This window comes from Oncorhynchus kisutch, linkage group LG17 (genome assembly GCF_002021735.2).
Source record: "Oncorhynchus kisutch isolate 150728-3 linkage group LG17, Okis_V2, whole genome shotgun sequence".
Taxonomy (NCBI): Eukaryota; Metazoa; Chordata; class Actinopteri; order Salmoniformes; family Salmonidae; genus Oncorhynchus; species Oncorhynchus kisutch.
The window spans coordinates 36869777-36888845 of NC_034190.2; the positions used below are offsets into that span (position 1 = coordinate 36869777).

General features: G+C 46.7%; 1 protein-coding gene across 4 annotated transcripts; it reads left to right on the plus strand.

The window, feature by feature from the left end:
- The first annotated feature begins 16 nt into the window (after positions 1 to 16).
- anxa14 (annexin A14) lies at positions 17 to 16725 on the plus strand. Of its 4 annotated transcripts, none has more exons than XM_020507120.2 (14): positions 22 to 121; positions 2453 to 2492; positions 3003 to 3099; positions 3247 to 3335; positions 3463 to 3576; positions 10000 to 10090; positions 10277 to 10356; positions 12441 to 12479; positions 12575 to 12665; positions 12852 to 12947; positions 13339 to 13394; positions 13489 to 13596; positions 15848 to 15955; positions 16182 to 16725. In XM_020507120.2, exons 2-14 carry the CDS (start codon positions 2466 to 2468, stop codon positions 16239 to 16241), a joined length of 1056 nt encoding a protein of 351 aa, XP_020362709.1. In that variant the 5' UTR covers positions 22 to 121; positions 2453 to 2465; the 3' UTR covers positions 16242 to 16725. The 4 variants fall into 4 exon arrangements, with proteins under 4 accessions (XP_031649619.1, XP_020362709.1, XP_020362708.1 ...); XM_020507119.2 differs by lacking the exon at positions 22 to 121 and adding an exon at positions 1740 to 1836; XM_031793759.1 differs by lacking the exon at positions 15848 to 15955 and having other exon boundaries at positions 17 to 121.
- Positions 16726 to 19069: the final 2344 nt, after the last annotated feature.

The following is a 19069-nucleotide window of genomic DNA, read 5'->3' on the forward strand; positions in this document are numbered from 1 at the left end:
GTAAAACCCACATATCTCATTTCACTCTGCCCCAGGAACAGAGTACAGACAATATCCTAGGCACAAGGTGGACACAGTAAGGAAAAGAGAGTGGAACTTTCCAAGTTCCTCACCAAACCAGGTAAGCATTGTATTTGTAATGGAAACCCAGCTGCCTCTTTGTCTAGTAAATGTACTTATCAGTAATAATGTGTAAATGTATGTATCAGTAATAATGTGTAAATGTATGTATCAGTAATAATGTGTAAATGTATGTATCCGTAATGATGTGTAAATGTATGTATCAGTAATAATGTGTAAATGTATGTATCCGTAATTATGTGTAAATGTATGTATCAGTAATAATGTGTAAATGTATGTATCAGTAATAATGTGTAAATGTATGTATCCGTAATGATGTGTAAATGTATGTATCAGAAATAATGTGTAAATGTCATTGTAAATCACCAGCTTGTTTCATGTGACTGTACATTTACGTCTCTTTTTACTTTGGAGCTGCCGCCAACGCACCATCCCCTCTGTGTCGCTCTCTCCCTCTGTCTCCCTCTCTCATTTCAAGTCCAATAATCTTTGACTGAGTCACGTGGAAATACAGAGAGAAGTAGAATGTTGTCTCTCTCGCTCTCTGTAATGTTCAACGGGAGGAACAAGGTCAGAGCTGTTGAATGGATATCTGATCTTAGGGGGTTTCACATGTCCTGGGTGTTGCATGGCTTCTTTGTTGGACTCTGTCCATTCTAAACATTAAGGTTTCAGTCCCTCTTGTTTAAGTTAAGAGGCAACGCCAAGATTCAGGCGCTACAAGTTAAGTTAATGAACATATTGGACAGAAGGGTCAAATCAGATGTTTTCTGTTTTAGTATTGTCCTGAATTCACCTGAAATGTATTTGGGCTTCGTTTTACCTAGATTGTCTTCAGAATTTGATACATGTTCTTTCTTCTTTACAATTCTCTCACAAAGGAAAGTCTTTTGATTCAATTCAGTCAAAACCGGACAATTCGTTTCTGTGTTAAACGTTGAGGAAAACTTTCTTGCCCTGCACAAAACCTCACCCTCATAAGCGTTCAAAGGCGGCGTTTACCTTTGCAAGAAGGAACTTACCCCGGACACCCAGATAACAGATCTGATTGAATAGGCCAGGGTTTCCCATACTTGGTGCACATTTTGGTTTTTAGCTCTGGCACTACACAGCTGATTCACATAGTCAACTCATCATCAAGCTTGGATCATCTGTGGGTCCCGAGGATGGAGTTTGGGAAACGCTGGAATAGACTCCTAGATTGTGAGCTGGTTTGGTATGTTGAATGGTGAGGTTAGTTATCTTGTGGCTTATCTTGTAGATTATTCGATTAAACTCAGCTGTTCATAATGCCATTCATGACATCTTCCTTTACCCCAATCAAAGTATTCCCTGCTTAAAGATACCTTATGTATATAAAAACAAACCAGCCCTCCTATTACTATTATGGACCGTTATTAGTTATCATTTTTATGGTCAACTATGTCAAGTCAAATGTATTTATAAAGCCCTTTTGACATCAGCAGATGTTCAAGGGTCTCTTTGGCCTTAACCAGATAGCCCAGATGTCTCCTCAGCTAGGAATGTTAGACATTTCCTAGTTATCTACGCGAGTTGCCATAGATATCTGACGGACCAATGGCAATGACCTGCGTGTGGGTACTGAGCTCCCATTGGTTCAAAAATAGGATTTTTGCAAGAGGAATTTGAGTGGAAGAGAAGGAGGCGGGTGCAGTAAGGGCAGTTTTGTTGTTGTAAGGGCAGTTTAGCTACTTGCTCACCTTTCGTTCTGACTACTGGTTGTCTTTGTCACAGGTAGGAACTAGTACTATTATTGTTTATCTGAGTGTGTATATTAGTGACCATATTGCCAAATTACAAAAATGTGAGTGACTTTAGAGTGGTTTCTGTTTTTTGGGCAGGCATCCTTTATGAATTTCAGACTTTTATGTTGTGGGTTAAGTTCAAGTTTTATTGCCACATACACAAGTATAGTGAAATGCAAGCTCTATCAAACAGTGCAGTAATCAATATCAAAATAGTATAACAAATACAAATATATATAAAGAAAAGTCAAGAAAAAAGAAAGAGGACATTGGTTACACTTTCTATGAACCACCTGTATATAAGGCATATTTAATGCATTTATAGTGCCTTTTACACTACAAAGCATTTTAGACTTAATAAACCTTAATTACAGGTGGTGATTGTGTAAAACCCACTTCTATAAAGGCTATCAATGCATTCAAATGTATTTAACAACATTTAACAAATGCATTTCATTTGACTTATGATGGCTCATGACTGCTTCGGTGATCAAATCTGAGTTTTCAGCAATGACACGTTCCCTCATTCCTCACATGTCTTCATTCATGCATGAAACAGTGGTGTAGTTGTATTAAATGGTCTCTTCTCGTTTCCTCTTTCGTAGGTGAAATTCAGACATGGACATGGAGTACTTGCCATCCTACGTGAGTGTTAGGAATCTCTGTCCCCTTTGTCTTTCCATCTTTCATCTCTTCTTTATCTGTCGACATCTCTGCATCTTAGTTTCGTCACTTTTTCATTCGCCTTACCTGTCCTACCGCCTCTTTTTCCTGCACGATGGTTGACGATTGTACGTTTAGAATTCTTACAATCCTCCATTGTGAAATGGAAGCGTGTGAAACCTTCAGGATAATGCCCGCCCAGGCAAAATGCACATTTGCCGGTTTCACTCCCCTCACAGTCCTCATCTTGTCACTGTTTTGCTGAGCTCTATCTCACTCCCCTTTCTCACCCCCCCCACCCTCTCATCTGTCTCCTTGTCCTTCCACTTAACTATTTTCTTCACCCTCTTCCATTTTGTCCCCTTTCCAATGCCTTTTCTCTGTCTTACCCTACACCTCTATCTGTCTATTTCCCCTATCCTCGCCCTCTATCCTCTCCTCCATTGGCCTGCCCTTCCTCTCTCACCCATGCTTTCGCTGGTCCTCTCCTAGGAGATGTCCTGGGGTACCTTGGGTACTGTAAGGCCCTTCCTTAACTTCCATGCTAAGAGAGATGCTCTGAACATTCAGACTGCTCTGAAACAGAAAGGTACAGCCTCAGTCATCATAACTCATAATGATTATAAAGTATATGGGCTTCAAGTCTCGTTTTGTTCTACCCTTGGGTATTAAAAATGATTTGCATTATTTTATTTTAAAAATTCTTAACAAGATCTCCTTTCCGGTCTGATTACAGATGCACCTACTCTGATAAAAATCCTGACCAACCGCAGCAATGCTCAAAGACAAATCATCGCTCAGGTCTTCAAAACCATCACAGAGAAGGTAACTATTAACCACAATACTGGGACATGGTTACCCACTTCAAATCCTAAACTCAGCCATTACAGCTAAAAATTCCAAACTGACCATAGTTCAGACACACTGACTATGTGTTGTCCCCCTGAACCAGGAGCTGTCCTCTGGGCTGAAGAAGGCCCTGTCTGGGGAGTTGGAGAATTTGCTGTTGGCCTTGCTGATGACCCCACTGCAGTTTGAGGCCTATCGTCTGAGACAATCCATGGAGGTGAGGGATGGTGGGACAGATGGAGACAGGAGAAAGAGGGTGGAAGGGAGGGATAGAGAGAGAGAGAGACTTTTTAAATAAAACAAATACCTTTATTGGTCCAATAATTTACATCACTTTAGTACACTCTTTACTACATTGTAACAGTAATAAACAGTTCAAACCAAGCCACTCCTCGTCGTCCACTGTACATAGATCCCCACACCTCTACAAGGTCCCCCAGATGGTTCACCACAGTAAGCATTATCCAGTGTCAGCCGAGCTCTGTGATCCTTACATCCCACCCGCTGCATCTCATACTTTCTGGTCTTCAACACTGCCATTTTAAACTGCCCCAATAAATCTAGGACATCCTGCTCTGGCCCATTGTAGCCCCCCAGTAAGTCTAGGACATCCTGCTCTTCCCCACTGTAGCCGCCCAGTAAGTCTGGGACATCCTGCTCTGCCCCACTGTGGCCCCCCAGTAAGTCTAGGACATCCTGCTCTGGCCCACTGTAGCCCCCCAGTAAGTCTAGGACATTCTGCTCTGGCCCACTGTAGCCCCCCAGTAAGTCTAGGACATCCTGCTCTGGCCCACTGTAGCCCCCCAGTAAGTCTAGGACATTCTGCTCTGGCCCACTGTTGCCCCCCAGTAAGTCTAGGACATCCTGCTCTGCCCCACTGTAGCCCCCCCATTAAGTCTAGGACATTCTGCTCTGGCCCACTGTTGCCCCCCAGTAAGTCTAGGACATCCTGCTCTGCCCCACTGTAGCCCACCAGTAAGTCTAGGACATCCTGCTCTGGTCAACTGTACCAACCCAGTAAGTCTAGGACATCCTGCTCTGGCCCACTGTAGCCACCCAGTAAGTCTAGGACATCCTGCTCTGGCCCACTGTAGCCCCCCAGTAAGTCTAAGACATCCTGCTCTGCCCCACTGTAGCCCACCAGTAAGTCTAGGACATCCTGCTCTGGTCCACTGTACCAACCCAGTAAGTCTAGGACATCCTGCTCTGGCCCACTGTAGCCACCCAGTAAGTCTAGGACATCCTGCTCTGGCCCACTGTAGCCCACCAGTAAGTCTATGACATCCTGCTCTGGGCCACTGAAGCCTACCAGTAAATCTAGGATATCCTGCTCTGGCCCACTGTACCAACCCAGTAAGTCTAGAACATCCTGCTCTGCCCCAATGTAGCCACCCAGTAGGTCTAGTACATCCTGCTCTGGCCCACTGTAGCCCCCCAGTAAGTCTAGGATATCTTGCTCTGGCCCACTGTAGCCCCCGAGTAAGTCTAGGACATCCTGCATTGGCCCACTGTAGCCCCCGAGTAAGTCTAGGACATCCTGCTCTGGCCCACTGTAGCCCCCCCAGTAAGTCTAGGACATCCTGCTCTGGCCCACTATAGCCACCCAGTAAGTCTAGGACGTCCTGCTCTGGCCCACTGTATTCCCCCAGTAAGTCTAGGGCATCCTGCTCTGGCCCACTGTAGCCACCCAGTAAGTCTAGGACATCCTGCTCTGGCCCACTGTAGCCACCCAGTAAGTCTAGGACATCCTGCTCTGGCCCACTGTAGCCACCCAGTAAGTCTAGGACATCCTGCTCTGCCCCACTATAGCCACCCAGTAAGTCTAGGACATCCTGCTCTGCCCCACTATAGCCACCCAGTAAGTCTAGGACGTCCTGCTCTGGCCCACTGTATTCCCCCAGTAAGTCTAGGGCATCCTGCTCTGGCCCACTGTAGCCACCCAGTAAGTCTAGGACATTCTGCTCTGGCCCACTGTAGCCACCCAGTAAGTCTAGGACATCCTGCTCTGCCCCACTGTACCAACCCAGTAAGTCTAGGACATCCTGCTCTGCCCCACTGTAGCCACCCAGTAAGTCTAGGACATCCTGCTCTGCCCCACTCTACCAACCCAGTAAGTCTAGGACATCCTGCTCTGCCCCACTGTAGCCACCCAGTAAGTCTAGGACATCCTGCTCTGCCCCACTGTACCAACCCAGTAAGTCTAGGACATCCTGCTCTGCCCCACTGTAGCCACCCAGTAGGTCTAGGACATCCTGCCCCACTGTATCCCCCCATTAAGTCTAGGACACCCTGCTCTGGCCCACTGTAGCCACCCAGTAAGTCTAGGACATCCTGCTCTGCCCCACTGTACCAACCCAGTAAGTCTAGGACATCCTGCTCTGCCCCACTGTAGCCACCCAGTAGGTCTAGGACATCCTGCTCTGGCCCACTGTAGCCCCCGAGTAAGTCTAGGACATCCTGCACTGGCACACTGTAGCCCCCGAGTAAGTCTAGGACATCCTGCTCTGCCCCACTGTAGCCCACCAGTAAGTCTAGGACATCCTGCTCTGGTCAACTGTACCAACCCAGTAAGTCTAGGACATCCTGCTCTGGCCCACTGTAGCCACCCAGTAAGTCTAGGACATCCTGCTCTGGCCCACTGTAGCCCCCCAGTAAGTCTAAGACATCCTGCTCTGCCCCACTGTAGCCCACCAGTAAGTCTAGGACATCCTGCTCTGGTCCACTGTACCAACCCAGTAAGTCTAGGACATCCTGCTCTGGCCCACTGTAGCCACCCAGTAAGTCTAGGACATCCTGCTCTGGCCCACTGTAGCCCACCAGTAAGTCTATGACATCCTGCTCTGGGCCACTGAAGCCTACCAGTAAATCTAGGATATCCTGCTCTGGCCCACTGTACCAACCCAGTAAGTCTAGAACATCCTGCTCTGCCCCAATGTAGCCACCCAGTAGGTCTAGTACATCCTGCTCTGGCCCACTGTAGCCCCCCAGTAAGTCTAGGATATCTTGCTCTGGCCCACTGTAGCCCCCGAGTAAGTCTAGGACATCCTGCATTGGCCCACTGTAGCCCCCGAGTAAGTCTAGGACATCCTGCTCTGGCCCACTGTAGCCCCCCCAGTAAGTCTAGGACATCCTGCTCTGGCCCACTATAGCCACCCAGTAAGTCTAGGACGTCCTGCTCTGGCCCACTGTATTCCCCCAGTAAGTCTAGGGCATCCTGCTCTGGCCCACTGTAGCCACCCAGTAAGTCTAGGACATCCTGCTCTGGCCCACTGTAGCCACCCAGTAAGTCTAGGACATCCTGCTCTGGCCCACTGTAGCCACCCAGTAAGTCTAGGACATCCTGCTCTGCCCCACTATAGCCACCCAGTAAGTCTAGGACATCCTGCTCTGCCCCACTATAGCCACCCAGTAAGTCTAGGACGTCCTGCTCTGGCCCACTGTATTCCCCCAGTAAGTCTAGGGCATCCTGCTCTGGCCCACTGTAGCCACCCAGTAAGTCTAGGACATTCTGCTCTGGCCCACTGTAGCCACCCAGTAAGTCTAGGACATCCTGCTCTGCCCCACTGTACCAACCCAGTAAGTCTAGGACATCCTGCTCTGCCCCACTGTAGCCACCCAGTAAGTCTAGGACATCCTGCTCTGCCCCACTCTACCAACCCAGTAAGTCTAGGACATCCTGCTCTGCCCCACTGTAGCCACCCAGTAAGTCTAGGACATCCTGCTCTGCCCCACTGTACCAACCCAGTAAGTCTAGGACATCCTGCTCTGCCCCACTGTAGCCACCCAGTAGGTCTAGGACATCCTGCTCTGGCCCACTGTAGCCCCCGAGTAAGTCTAGGACATCCTGCACTGGCCCACTGTAGCCCCCCAGTAAGTCTAGGACATCCTGCACTGACACACTGTAGCCCCACAGTAAGTCTAGGACATCCTGCACTGGCCCACTGTGGCCCCCCAGTAAGTCTAGGACATCCTGCTCTGGCCCACTGTAGCCACCCAGTAAGTCTAGGACATCTTGCTCTGCCCCACTGTATCCCCCCATTAAGTCTAGGACACCCTGCTCTGGCCCACTGTAGCCACCCAGTAAGTCTAGGACATCCTGCTCTGCCCCACTGTACCAACCCAGTAAGTCTAGGACATCCTGCTCTGCCCCACTGTAGCCACCCAGTAGGTCTAGGACATCCTGCTCTGGCCCACTGTAGCCCCCGAGTAAGTCTAGGACATCCTGCACTGGCACACTGTAGCCCCCGAGTAAGTCTAGGACATCCTGCACTGGCCCACTGTAGCCCCCGAGTAAGTCTAGGACATCCTGCACTGGCACACTGTAGCCCCCCAGTAAGTCTAGGACATCCTGCACTGACACACTGTAGCCCCGTAGTAAGTCTAGGACATCCTGCACTGGCCCACTGTAGCCCCCCAGTAAGTCTAGGACATCCTGCTCTGCCCACTGTAGCCACCCAGTAAGTCTAGGACATCCTGCTCTGGCCCACTGTAGCCACCCAGTAAGTCTAGGACATCCTGCTCTGCCCCACTATAGCCACCCAGTAAGTCTAGGACGTCCTGCTCTGGCCCACTGTATTCCCCCAGTAAGTCTAGGGCATCCTGCTCTGGCCCACTGTAGCCACCCAGTAAGTCTAGGACATTCTGCTCTGGCCCACTGTAGCCACCCAGTAAGTCTAGGACATCCTGCTCTGCCCCACTGTACCAACCCAGTAAGTCTAGGACATCCTGCTCTGCCCCACTGTAGCCACCCAGTAAGTCTAGGACATCCTGCTCTGCCCCACTCTACCAACCCAGTAAGTCTAGGACATCCTGCTCTGCCCCACTGTAGCCACCCAGTAAGTCTAGGACATCCTGCTCTGCCCCACTGTACCAACCCAGTAAGTCTAGGACATCCTGCTCTGCCCCACTGTAGCCACCCAGTAGGTCTAGGACATCCTGCTCTGGCCCACTGTAGCCCCCGAGTAAGTCTAGGACATCCTGCACTGGCCCACTGTAGCCCCCCAGTAAGTCTAGGACATCCTGCACTGACACACTGTAGCCCCACAGTAAGTCTAGGACATCCTGCACTGGCCCACTGTAGCCCCCCAGTAAGTCTAGGACATCCTGCTCTGGCCCACTGTAGCCACCCAGTAAGTCTAGGACATCTTGCTCTGCCCCACTGTATCCCCCCATTAAGTCTAGGACACCCTGCTCTGGCCCACTGTAGCCACCCAGTAAGTCTAGGACATCCTGCTCTGCCCCACTGTACCAACCCAGTAAGTCTAGGACATCCTGCTCTGCCCCACTGTAGCCACCCAGTAGGTCTAGGACATCCTGCTCTGGCCCACTGTAGCCCCCGAGTAAGTCTAGGACATCCTGCACTGGCACACTGTAGCCCCACAGTAAGTCTAGGACATCCTGCTCTGGCCCACTGTAGCCACCCAGTAAATCTAGGATATCTTGCTCTGGCCCACTGTCGTCCCCAAGTAAATCTAGGACATCCTGCTCTGGCCCACTGTAGCCCCCCAGTAAGTCTAGGACATCCTGCTCTGCCCCACTGTATCCCCCCAGTAAGTCTAGGACATCCTGCTCTGGCCCACTGTAGTCCCCCAGTAAGTCTAGGACATCTTGCTATGCCCCACTGTATCCCCCCAGTAAATCTAGGACATCTTGCTCATCCCCACTGTATCCCCCCAGTAAGTCTAGGACATCTTGCTATGCCCCACTGCATCCCCCCAGTAAGTCTAGGACATCCTGCTCTGCCCCACTGTGGCTCCCCAATAAGTCTAGGACATCCTGCTCTGGCCCACTGTAGCCCCCCAGTAAGTCTAGGATATCTTGCTCTGGCCCACTGTGGCCCCCCAGTAAGTCTAGGATATCTTGCTCTGGCCCACTGTGGCCCCCCAGTAAGTCTAGGATATCTTGCTCTGGCCCACTGTCGCCCCCAAATAAGTCTAGGACATTTTGCTCTGGCCCACTGTCGCCCCCAAGTAAGTCTAGGATATCTTGCTCTGGCCCACTGTCGTCCCCAAGTAATTCTAGGACATCCTGCTCTGGCCCACTGTCGCCCCCAAGTAAGTCTAGGACATCCTGCTCTGGCCCATCTCCCCATAACCAACCCTTCCTTCTTCTCCCAGTTCACCTCAAACAATAGAAAAGCCATGCTAACCTCATCCACATCTCCCTCCCTCTTGACAAACACTGCCACATCATCAGCATAAGCCAGCACTTAACTGAACCCTACCTACTGTCCCCGGAACTGCCATCCCCTACAGCCTCTCCCTCAGCCTACACAGCAGTGGTTATATAGCTAGACAGTAGAGCTGACTCGAGAGTGGACACACCTGTCTAATCCCTCTTCTAACTGGGACTGGCCGGCTCAGCCCACCCCCCACATTTACCATAACTGAAGCCCCAGAGGACAATGATCTAAACCCACTACCCAGGCCAAACGCTTTCATGTTCCTAAACAGATAGGCATGCCACACTTTCAAAAATGTTATCTTCATCAATAGAAATGAGTCCAAGATCCTGATCATACATCCTAGTGAAGTCTGTGAGGGAGGGCAGGTGCATTGAACATTGATCAGACATACTGTAAATGTGCAGATGAGCAACATACAGTAATTGAAATGAGAAAGTGTATTTTTATTATATCCAGGGCATTGGCACAGATGAGGAGGGTTTGCTAGAGATTCTGTGCACCAGGTCACCCAAGGCGCTTGCCAACATCACCTCCACCTACAAGGAGCGTAAGTTACAACACTTCAAGGATATTATAAAAGACACCATTATCTATATCGCTGCAATCCCTTCATAACACCGCAATGGCAGAATTGCTCTTCCATCAATACTGTTCTACTGTGATATGTTCTAATGAAGTCATCACCAAAGTATTCAGAGGCCAAATAATGTCCCCATAACTTGTGTGTGTTTAGAGTATAATAAGGATCTGGAGACAGACCTGAAGGGTGAGACCAGTGGGGACTTTGCCAAACTCGTCCTGGCCTTACTCAAGGTAAACCTTTGTCCCTCTCCTCTCCCGGACAGAAATCCTCTTCACTGGAGCCTTGTTATAAGACACCAACATGTTACACTTATTAGAAGATCCTCTGAAAGATTGTCTGATAAATGACTAAATTGTACATGTACATTTTAACCCTTGTGTAGTCTTATCATTCTGTATACTCCCCTTGTCCTAAGGGTAAAAAAATGAACCCGCCTTCAATAAACCCCTAAAATAAAGCAGCTTAATTTAATTTTAAACCCCAAATCTATTTTGCATGAAGAAACAACCGGTCATTCATCACAAACTTTGTGAATACCTGGGTTTTACCTCTCCACAATGCAGAAAGACTGCATTTAATCAGTGGACACCACTTGTTTTTATTACAATACACCTGTCATAATTGTTTTCTTTACTAAAGTAGAGGTTTATTATTATTGCTAAAGGTACTGCATAGGTGTAAACTTTTAGCAAGATGTAGCACTTGTACAGCCTAAGAAAGTAGCAGAAATGTGCAGAAAGTAGTTTTGAATGCATTTTATTGAAGGGAAACAATAACAGTCTTGAACTTTTTTGGCAATATAGTGATATATTCTTATATACTGTACAATGAGGTGGATAAGGACAAGATTCAGCCCCCTGAACAGCTTTCACAAGCGCTGCAGAGGATGCTCTGCGGGGGAGGTGCTCCCTTCTTTGAATGTGTGGGGTTATAAGTACCTGTCTCAGCTGCTTCAGGAACACCCTCCACTTGTTCCACTTATCAGGCATCCAGGTAGGGTTGATATTGTTCCATATCATGAAGGCATTGCATGAGGACACATCAATGATATAATGGAAGATGACCACCAGGGGCCAGTGGGCAGTCCTTCAGCTGTAAGTTCCAATCATCTTGTCCAGGTTGTCCACACCTCCTTTGTTGTGGTTGTAGGCCAGGATGATGTCTGGCTTCCTCTTCTCACAATTACTGATCTCAGCCGTTTAGTGCAGTGTGCCCAGGACGACCACATTCTTTTTTATTTTTAGGGCGTTAAGATACTAGAGTGGTGGTGGGGGTGAAGGCAAACTTTGATGAGAAAGCCTCTCTCCCCCTTGTTGCAAGGAGTGCAGGGGGGAGCTCAGGTTTGTTTTTTAGTACTGTGCCAACCGTGGTGATCTTCCTCTTCAGGTGCTGCTGGTTGTGTGCGTTTTGTTTTTTGTGTGTTTTTGTGGTGTGCAAATGATTTTATAACTGCTCTAAGACAATCGTTGTACCCTGGTGGTGTACAGCTTTCATGGAAATATGAACAAAGGCAATGTTTCACATTTTTTTATGTTGGGGTCACTCTAGGAAAAGCAATCAAATTTCAAGTTGAAAAATATAATTTTCGGGGTTCTCTCTGCTTTTAAACATAGTGGCTGGTCATTTTTGACCCATAAATCTTCTTAGGGCTGCAATCCCGTTAATGGGATCGATATGACAACAGCCAGTGAAAATGCAGGGCTGTAGATGTCTGTAGAGAAGCCATGGAACACAGGTCGCTATCATATGAAATGCGCGTGACAGGAACTGGCTCTCTGCCTGACCACTGACTCAAAGAGCTCCCATCTGGGCTCTACAACACAGTATAAGCTTCATTCAAGTTTCTAAAGATGGTTGACATCTAATGGAAGATGGAAGATGGTTGACATCTAATGGCCCTAGGAAGTGCAACTTTGTCCATATCCCACTGTGTATTCAATAGGGGCTGTGTTGAAAATCGACCAACCTCAGATTTCCCACTTCCTGTTTGGATTTCTTCTCAGGTTTTTGCCTGCCATATGAGTTCTGTTATACTCGCAGACATCATTCAAACAGTTTTAGAAACGTCAGAGTGTTTTCTATTCAATACTAATAATACTATGCATATACGGTGTATTAGCAACTGGGACTGAGGAGCAGGCCGTTTACTCTGGGCACCTTTCATCCAAGCTACTCAATACTGCCCCTGCAGCCATAAGAAGTTAAGACAACACAAGGGTTAAACAGGCAAATAATATAATTAAAAATGTTTAAAAATACTGATCTTGATCCCACTCTCTTCCTCTCTATTCCTCTACTGCTTCACACTCAATAGAAGAAAAAGGTAGTAGGAATGGTGCAAAGAGACACAGAGGTACGTACAGTGTGTAAAGCACGAGTGTACAACACCATGTATTTTTGAGTGGTGTGTGTGTGTGTGTTTAATCGTATGTGCTTGTGACTGAGCAGGCTCTCGCTGAAGCTATCAATCAGGCGAAGGCAGATCCTGGACCATGGATCACCATTCTGACTACCAGAGACGCTGAACATCTTAATAAAGGTGTGTGTGTGTGTGTGTGTGTGTGTGTGTGTGTGTGTGTGTGTGTGTGTGTGTGTGTGTGTGTGTGTGTGTGTGTGTGTGTGTGTGTGTTTGTGTGTGTGTGTGTGTGTGGTTTTACTGTGTATGCATGTGTGTGGGCCTTTTTTAGATTGAACTTTATGTAACACTGTTGTGTTGTGCGTGCAGTGTTCGTCAATTTGGAGAGTGAGAAGCAAGAGACAGTGGATAAAGCAATAGAGAAAGCATTCAGTGGAGATGTGAGACTTGGGCTGAAAACATTGGGTAAAACACTGGAATGTGTGTGCATGTGTGTGGGTGTGCATCCCTGTGTGTGTGTGTGTGTGTGTGTGTGTGTGTGTGTGTGTGTGTGTGTGTGTGTGTGTGTGTGTGTGTGTGTGTGTGTGTGTGTGTGTGTGTGTGTGTGTGTGTGTGTGTGTGTGTGTGTGTGTGTGTGTGTGTGTGTGTGTGTGTGTGTGTGTCATGTGTTTCATGTGTTTCATGTGTACATCTATCTTACATCATAAGCTTACATCATTACTAATTAAATGGATGTCTGGTGAAAACGTGCCCACAAGCAGCAGAGCACGGAGTGCACTGTACATACAGTAGAGGTATGTGAATATGTGCAGGGACTCACACACAAAGGATCACTAACCTTTCTCTCTGATAACAGTGCGTTGCATACAGAGCCCAAACCTCTACCTGGCTCAGAGACTGGAGACCATGAAGGTAAACGTGTTCTGAACACATGAGTCCGTCTGTCCGTCCGTCTTGTCTGTCTTTGGGGGTGTTTGGTTGGTTAAACTCTGTTTGTGCCCTCCAGGCAGCCATAGTCCAGGGGGTGATGGTGTCCCACAGTGAGGAGGATCTGCTGTGTGTGAGAGTGGCTTATCTCAGACAGACGGGCACCTCACTCTATACAGCCCTACAGGTCAGGCACACACATACGCATGGACACACACACACAAACATATACAGTCATATGTACACTGTATGTGTACCCAGTGGTGTAGTGGGGTCTACAGGCAGGTATACCCACTTTTTTTTACATGGGCATTGCCTATACTCACGTCTTCATCCCCACTGATGCGAATCAAAGTATTGTAGTAGAGGTATACGCCGTATCATATATTATATTACGGGAGACAATTTTAGTGCTCATCAATGCATTCTCTACCAGAACATTGGTTGGTGTCACATAGGTTAATACATTGCTGTGTTTTCCCACTGTACCTAACAGCAATACTAAACTTTAGACATCTGAGTTAACACCCCCGGTCTCGGGGGATGGTTAACTCTGGAAATCTATTTGGTCTCTACTGAGTTAAATCAGCTTTTAGTTTTCTTGCAACTTATTTGTGGAACAATCTTCAAATGTTCTTAAATTTGAGGTTCTGGTGCCTAGAGGGCATTTCAGAAAGCTGATTGAGGATGTTATTACTGATGAATGTGTTCGTTTTTTTATGGACACTTTTTCTTCTTCCTGCTTGCATTTTGTATTTGTATTTTGATGTGTGTATTTTCTGTAATTCAGGACTCATCTGTGAAAGAGATCTTGGTTTCAATATGACTCCCTGATAAACTAAAGGTTCAATCAAAAAAGATATTATGTAGAACAATAGAAAAATCATGCATAAAGTAGCCTACACAAATGCAGCTCTCAAACCCTTCTTCTCCGTCTTACATCACCCACTATTGACTTCATGTGAACTACAGATGTAGGAGCTTACTTTTTGATTTGATTTGATCACTCATTTGATGTTTTAAAAAGGCTTCTAAAGTTTTTAAATACCATTTTGGAAATTCCGACCCCTACAAAAATAACCATTAATTATAATCCAAATAATAATTCACATTTCCTGTCGCTGCAGGATTATTTTCCTGCTGAAGTAAACTAGCTCCAATTAAGATCCTACATCTGTACAATCCCGACGCTGTGTATTACGTTAATAATCGTTGCTTTCAAACCATTTTTTTAAAAACATATGCTGATATGCCTCTTATTTTTCATATCAGAGAGAAATATGATTTCAAATTTAAAAAAGATTCACTTACTGTAGCAGTTTGCCACAGAGCCACATGGCTGCTGTGCCTCCAGCCGAAGAAGACGCTTCAGCTCAATTTCCTCCCCAGTTGCACTCCCTTTTCTGACGCAAACTTCTCCAATGACGTCATCACGCTAGAGCAGGGCTGTCCATCCCTGTTCCTGGAGAGCTACCGTCCTGTAGGTTTTCACTCCATCCCTCATCTAGATTACCTGATTCTAATAATTAGCTGGTTGAGAAGCTGAATCAGGTTAGTTACAACTGGGGTTGGAGTGAAAACCTACAGGAGGGTAGTTCTCCAGGAACAGGGATGGACAGCCCTGCGCTAGAACATCCTAGCATCCCTATTGCATCCCAGAGCAAATCTAAACAGACATTGTCATTTATTATAGGTTATATTAACTAGGTCTTTTATTTAGTTTTCCTCATAACATATTTTATCATTTCTGTTTATTTATACTTGTCTTCATTTCTTGTTATATATGTATTTTTGTGTTCTTTAATGTCTTCCTCAACTAATTGCTGCACCTGGTCGTTCATCAGAGCCTTCTGTGGACCATGTGTTGTTTTCCAGGAGGAGGCTAGTAAATAATTCCACAAAATCACAGTTGATTGTAATGCAATCATCAGGCAGTGAAGTGTAGATGGAAAGTGTGTCAGGTTTATTTTTTTTATTTTTATTTTACCTTTATTTTACCAGGCAAGTCAGTTAAGAACATATTCTTATTTTCAATGACGGCCTGGGAACAGTGGGTTAACTGCCTGTTCAGGGGCAGAACGAGAGATTTGTACCTTGTCAGCTCGGGGGTTTGAACTCGCAACCTTCCGGTTACTAGTCCAACGCTCTAACCACTAGGCTATGGAACTGATTTTTATTTCCTTAAGATACATCTGAAATATGTTCAGGTTAATGGCAAATGTTCAGGTTAATGGCAAAGAGAAATGTTGTTGTCATAAATCATGTCTGATATACGCTACCGTTCAAAAGTTTTGGAGTCACTTAGAAATGGAGTAATTATGACTTTGTGGCTGTGTTAAATGACCGTGCAAGGATGGCCTACCAGTCTCTTAACATCCAATTTGTGGGAGTGAAAATCTGAAAGAAATATAGGACAAAGTATATTTTTTCTCACACAGGTTGCCTTTCCTTCACCGGGCTGGCCATTTGGGAAATTTTGGGCAGAATTAGAGTATGCCTACTTCTCCAGGCACCACTACACCACTGTGTGTACCCACCCACCAGATGTAATGCACATTTAGACTCCCACATGTACACACACTTATCTGCATGCCAGTAGCACACCTGTTTGAGGAATGAAAAACAAAATCTATGTATTTATTTCCTGTAACAAATTACAGTAGAAAGGCATGTCAATGAAAGTACCTATTTACAGTATCTCAACCAAGCAGCACAGTCTTTCAATAAAACTAATTACATTTTTTATTTTTATGTTCCAATGTTTTTCAACAGAAACAATTCAAAGGTGATCACCTACAAGCACTGCTGGCTATCTGTCGATCTGAAGACTAAAGGAATGAGTTTTGTGTACAATTTCACATTAGCTCAGCCTACATATCACTATTCACATTTGTGTATTTACAGTAGACAGATGTAGGATCTTAATTTGAGCCAGTTTGCTACAACAGGAAAACAATCCTGCATCAACTGGATATGTGAATTGTTATGTGGATTATAATTAATACCAAATATTGTAGCGGTTGAAAAATCAAGTCTGAAATCAAGTGAAAATTACAAACTTCAGAAGTCTTTTTAAACATTACATTCCCTGCATTGCAGGAAAGTTCTCCTTCAACACGGGGATCAAATTAAGATCCTACATCTGTATTGCTCTATGTCTCATTCCTGCACGGTAATGCAAGAAAATCAAACTTTGTCCTATTGCTAATGTTCATAATGCCTAATGTTACAGTAAAGTCACACCTTCAAGTATACTTTAATTTGAAGTGTACTTCCATACATACTTTTATGAAAATAAAAATTGGATTGCAATGAAGTATATTTTTTACAACGTTCATTCCTTCTAACCAGTGCATTTAAAAAACAAGCAGACAAAAATGGTCTAAAAGGGCAGTGGAGGCAAGTTCCTAAAACCGGCAACAAATATATGCGCAAAGAATTTTACCCTTTGGTGACTGTTTACAACAAATTCAAGTTTAAGAACAACTTGCTTCTCTCCTAATATGTCCATATGCAAAGTTTAACCTCTAACATGAAACGTCAATGACTGATGTTCCAGTAGAGAAAAATCCATACTTCCAGATACATATTTGCTTTGCTCATTAGCTTTGGTATCATTCATAGCCAGTCAGTCTATTTAGCCTGAGCAATACAAGCTCCAGGCCAGGGGGGTTGCACCGCTTAGAACCACGAGGTGTAGAGCAGAGGAGGCACCACAGAACACAACAGAGATGCTCTGGTTGCTCGTCTGCCACTTGGTGTGGTGGGTGGGATATGTGCTGCTGTTGTAGGAGCAGTGGTTGTAGTAGGAGCAGCGGTTGTAGTAGGAGCAGCGGTAGGAGCAGGAGCAGCGGCTGTAGTAGGAGCAGGAGCAGCGGCTGTAGTAGGAGCAGGAGCAGCGGTTGTAGTAGGAGCAGGAGCAGTGGTTGTAGTAGGAGCAGGAGCAGCGGCTGTAGTAGGAGCAGGAGCAGTGGTTGAAGGAGCAGGAGCAGTGGTTGTAGTAGGAGCAGGAGCAGTGGTTGTAGTAGGAGCAGGAGCAGTGGTTGTAGAAGGAGCAGGAGCAGCGGCTGTAGTAGGAGCAGGAGCAGTGGTTGAAGGAGCAGGAGCAGTGGTTGTAGTAGGAGCAGGAGCAGTGGTTGTAGTAGGAGCAGGAGCAGTGGTTGTAGAAGGAGCAGGAGCAGCGGCTGTAGTAGGAGCAGGAGCAGTGGTTGAAGGAGCAGGAGCAGTGGTTGTAGTAGGAGCAGGAGCAGTGGTTGTAGAAGGAGCAGGAGCAGCGGCTGTAGTAGGAGCAGGAGCAGTGGTTGTAGAAGGAGCAGGAGCAGCGGCTGTAGTAGGAGCAGGAGCAGTGGTTGTAGAAGGAGCAGGAGCAGCGGCTGTAGTAGGAGCGGGAGCAGAGGTTGTAGTAGGAGCAGGAGCAGTGGTTGTAGTAGGAGCAGGAGCAGTGGTTGTAGAAGGAGCAGGAGCAGCGGCTGTAGAAGGAGCAGGAGCAGTGGTTGTAGTAGGAGCAGGAGCAGGAGCAGTGGTTGTAGAAGGAGCAGGAGCAGCGGCTGTAGTAGGAGCAGGAGCAGTGGTTGAAGGAGCAGGAGCAGTGGTTGTAGTAGGAGCGGGAGCAGAGGTTGTAGTAGGAGCAGCGATAGGAGCAGGAGCAGTGGTTGTAGTAGGAGCAGAGGTTGTAGTAGGAGCAGCGGTAGGAGCAGGAGGAGTGGTTGTAGTAGGAGCAGGAGAAGTGGTTGTAGAAGGAGCAGGAGCAGCGGCTGTAGTAGGAGCAGGAGCAGTGGTTGTAGTAGGAGCAGGAGCAGCGGTTGTAGGAGTATGAGCAGCGGTTGTAGTAGGAGCAGGAGCAGCAGTTGGAGTAGGAGCAGGAGCAAAAGTTGTAGTAGGAGCAGCAGTTGTAGTAGGAGCAGCAGTTGTAGTAGGAGCAGGAGCAGTGGTTGTAGTAGGAGCAGGAGCAGTGGTTGTAGTAGGAGCAGGAGCAGTGGTTGTAGGAGCAGGAGCTGCGGTTGTAGGAGGAACAGGATCAGCGGTTGTAGGAGCAGCCGTTGTTGGAGCAGCCATTGCAGGAGCAGCCGTTGTTGGAGCAGCCGTTGTTGGAGCAGCCATTGCAGGAGCAGCAGTTGTTGGAGCAGCCATTGCAGGAGCTGCCGTTGCTGGAGCAGCCGTTGCTGGAGCAGCCGTTGTTGGAGCAGCCGTTGTTGGAGCAGCGGTTGTTGGAGCAGGCGTTGTTGGAGCAGCCGTTGTTGGAGCAGCTGTTGTTAGAGCAGCCATTGTTGGAGCAGCCGTTGCGGGAGTAGCGGTTCATTAGTATCCTGAATACAGAGAATGATAGAGAATATATATAATATGATAGAGAATGTAGAGTCTATGTCCTGAACACACCACGTTCCTCTGGTTCCAGGAAGATTGTGTGTGATAGAAGAATGTGGACTGCAAAGCATTCTTAAAGGGACATTTCACTCATAAATGAAGATTTGTCAGATGTTTTCAGACCTCAAAAGTAGACTCGTGTCAAGATGAAACATTAATTGTGTGGATCTGGCTATAGGCCTCAATCCCAAATTAATGGATTAGCACTGTCTAATTTCCTAGATTTCCTGGTTTTATTCGGTGCTCATCTTTTCCATTCATTTGAAATGGAGGCGCAGAGCTGGATCTACACAACC

Excerpts from the sequence above, each read along its gene's own strand:
- anxa14 (XM_020507120.2), top strand. The coding sequence starts at position 2,466 with ATGGACATGGAGTACTTGCCATCCTAC. Across the intron at positions 3,336-3,462 it reads TCAAAACCATCACAGAGAAG|GAGCTGTCCTCTGGGCTGAA; the intron begins GTAACTATTAAC and ends CCCCTGAACCAG. Across the intron at positions 10,357-12,440 it reads TCGTCCTGGCCTTACTCAAG|AAGAAAAAGGTAGTAGGAAT; the intron begins GTAAACCTTTGT and ends CACACTCAATAG.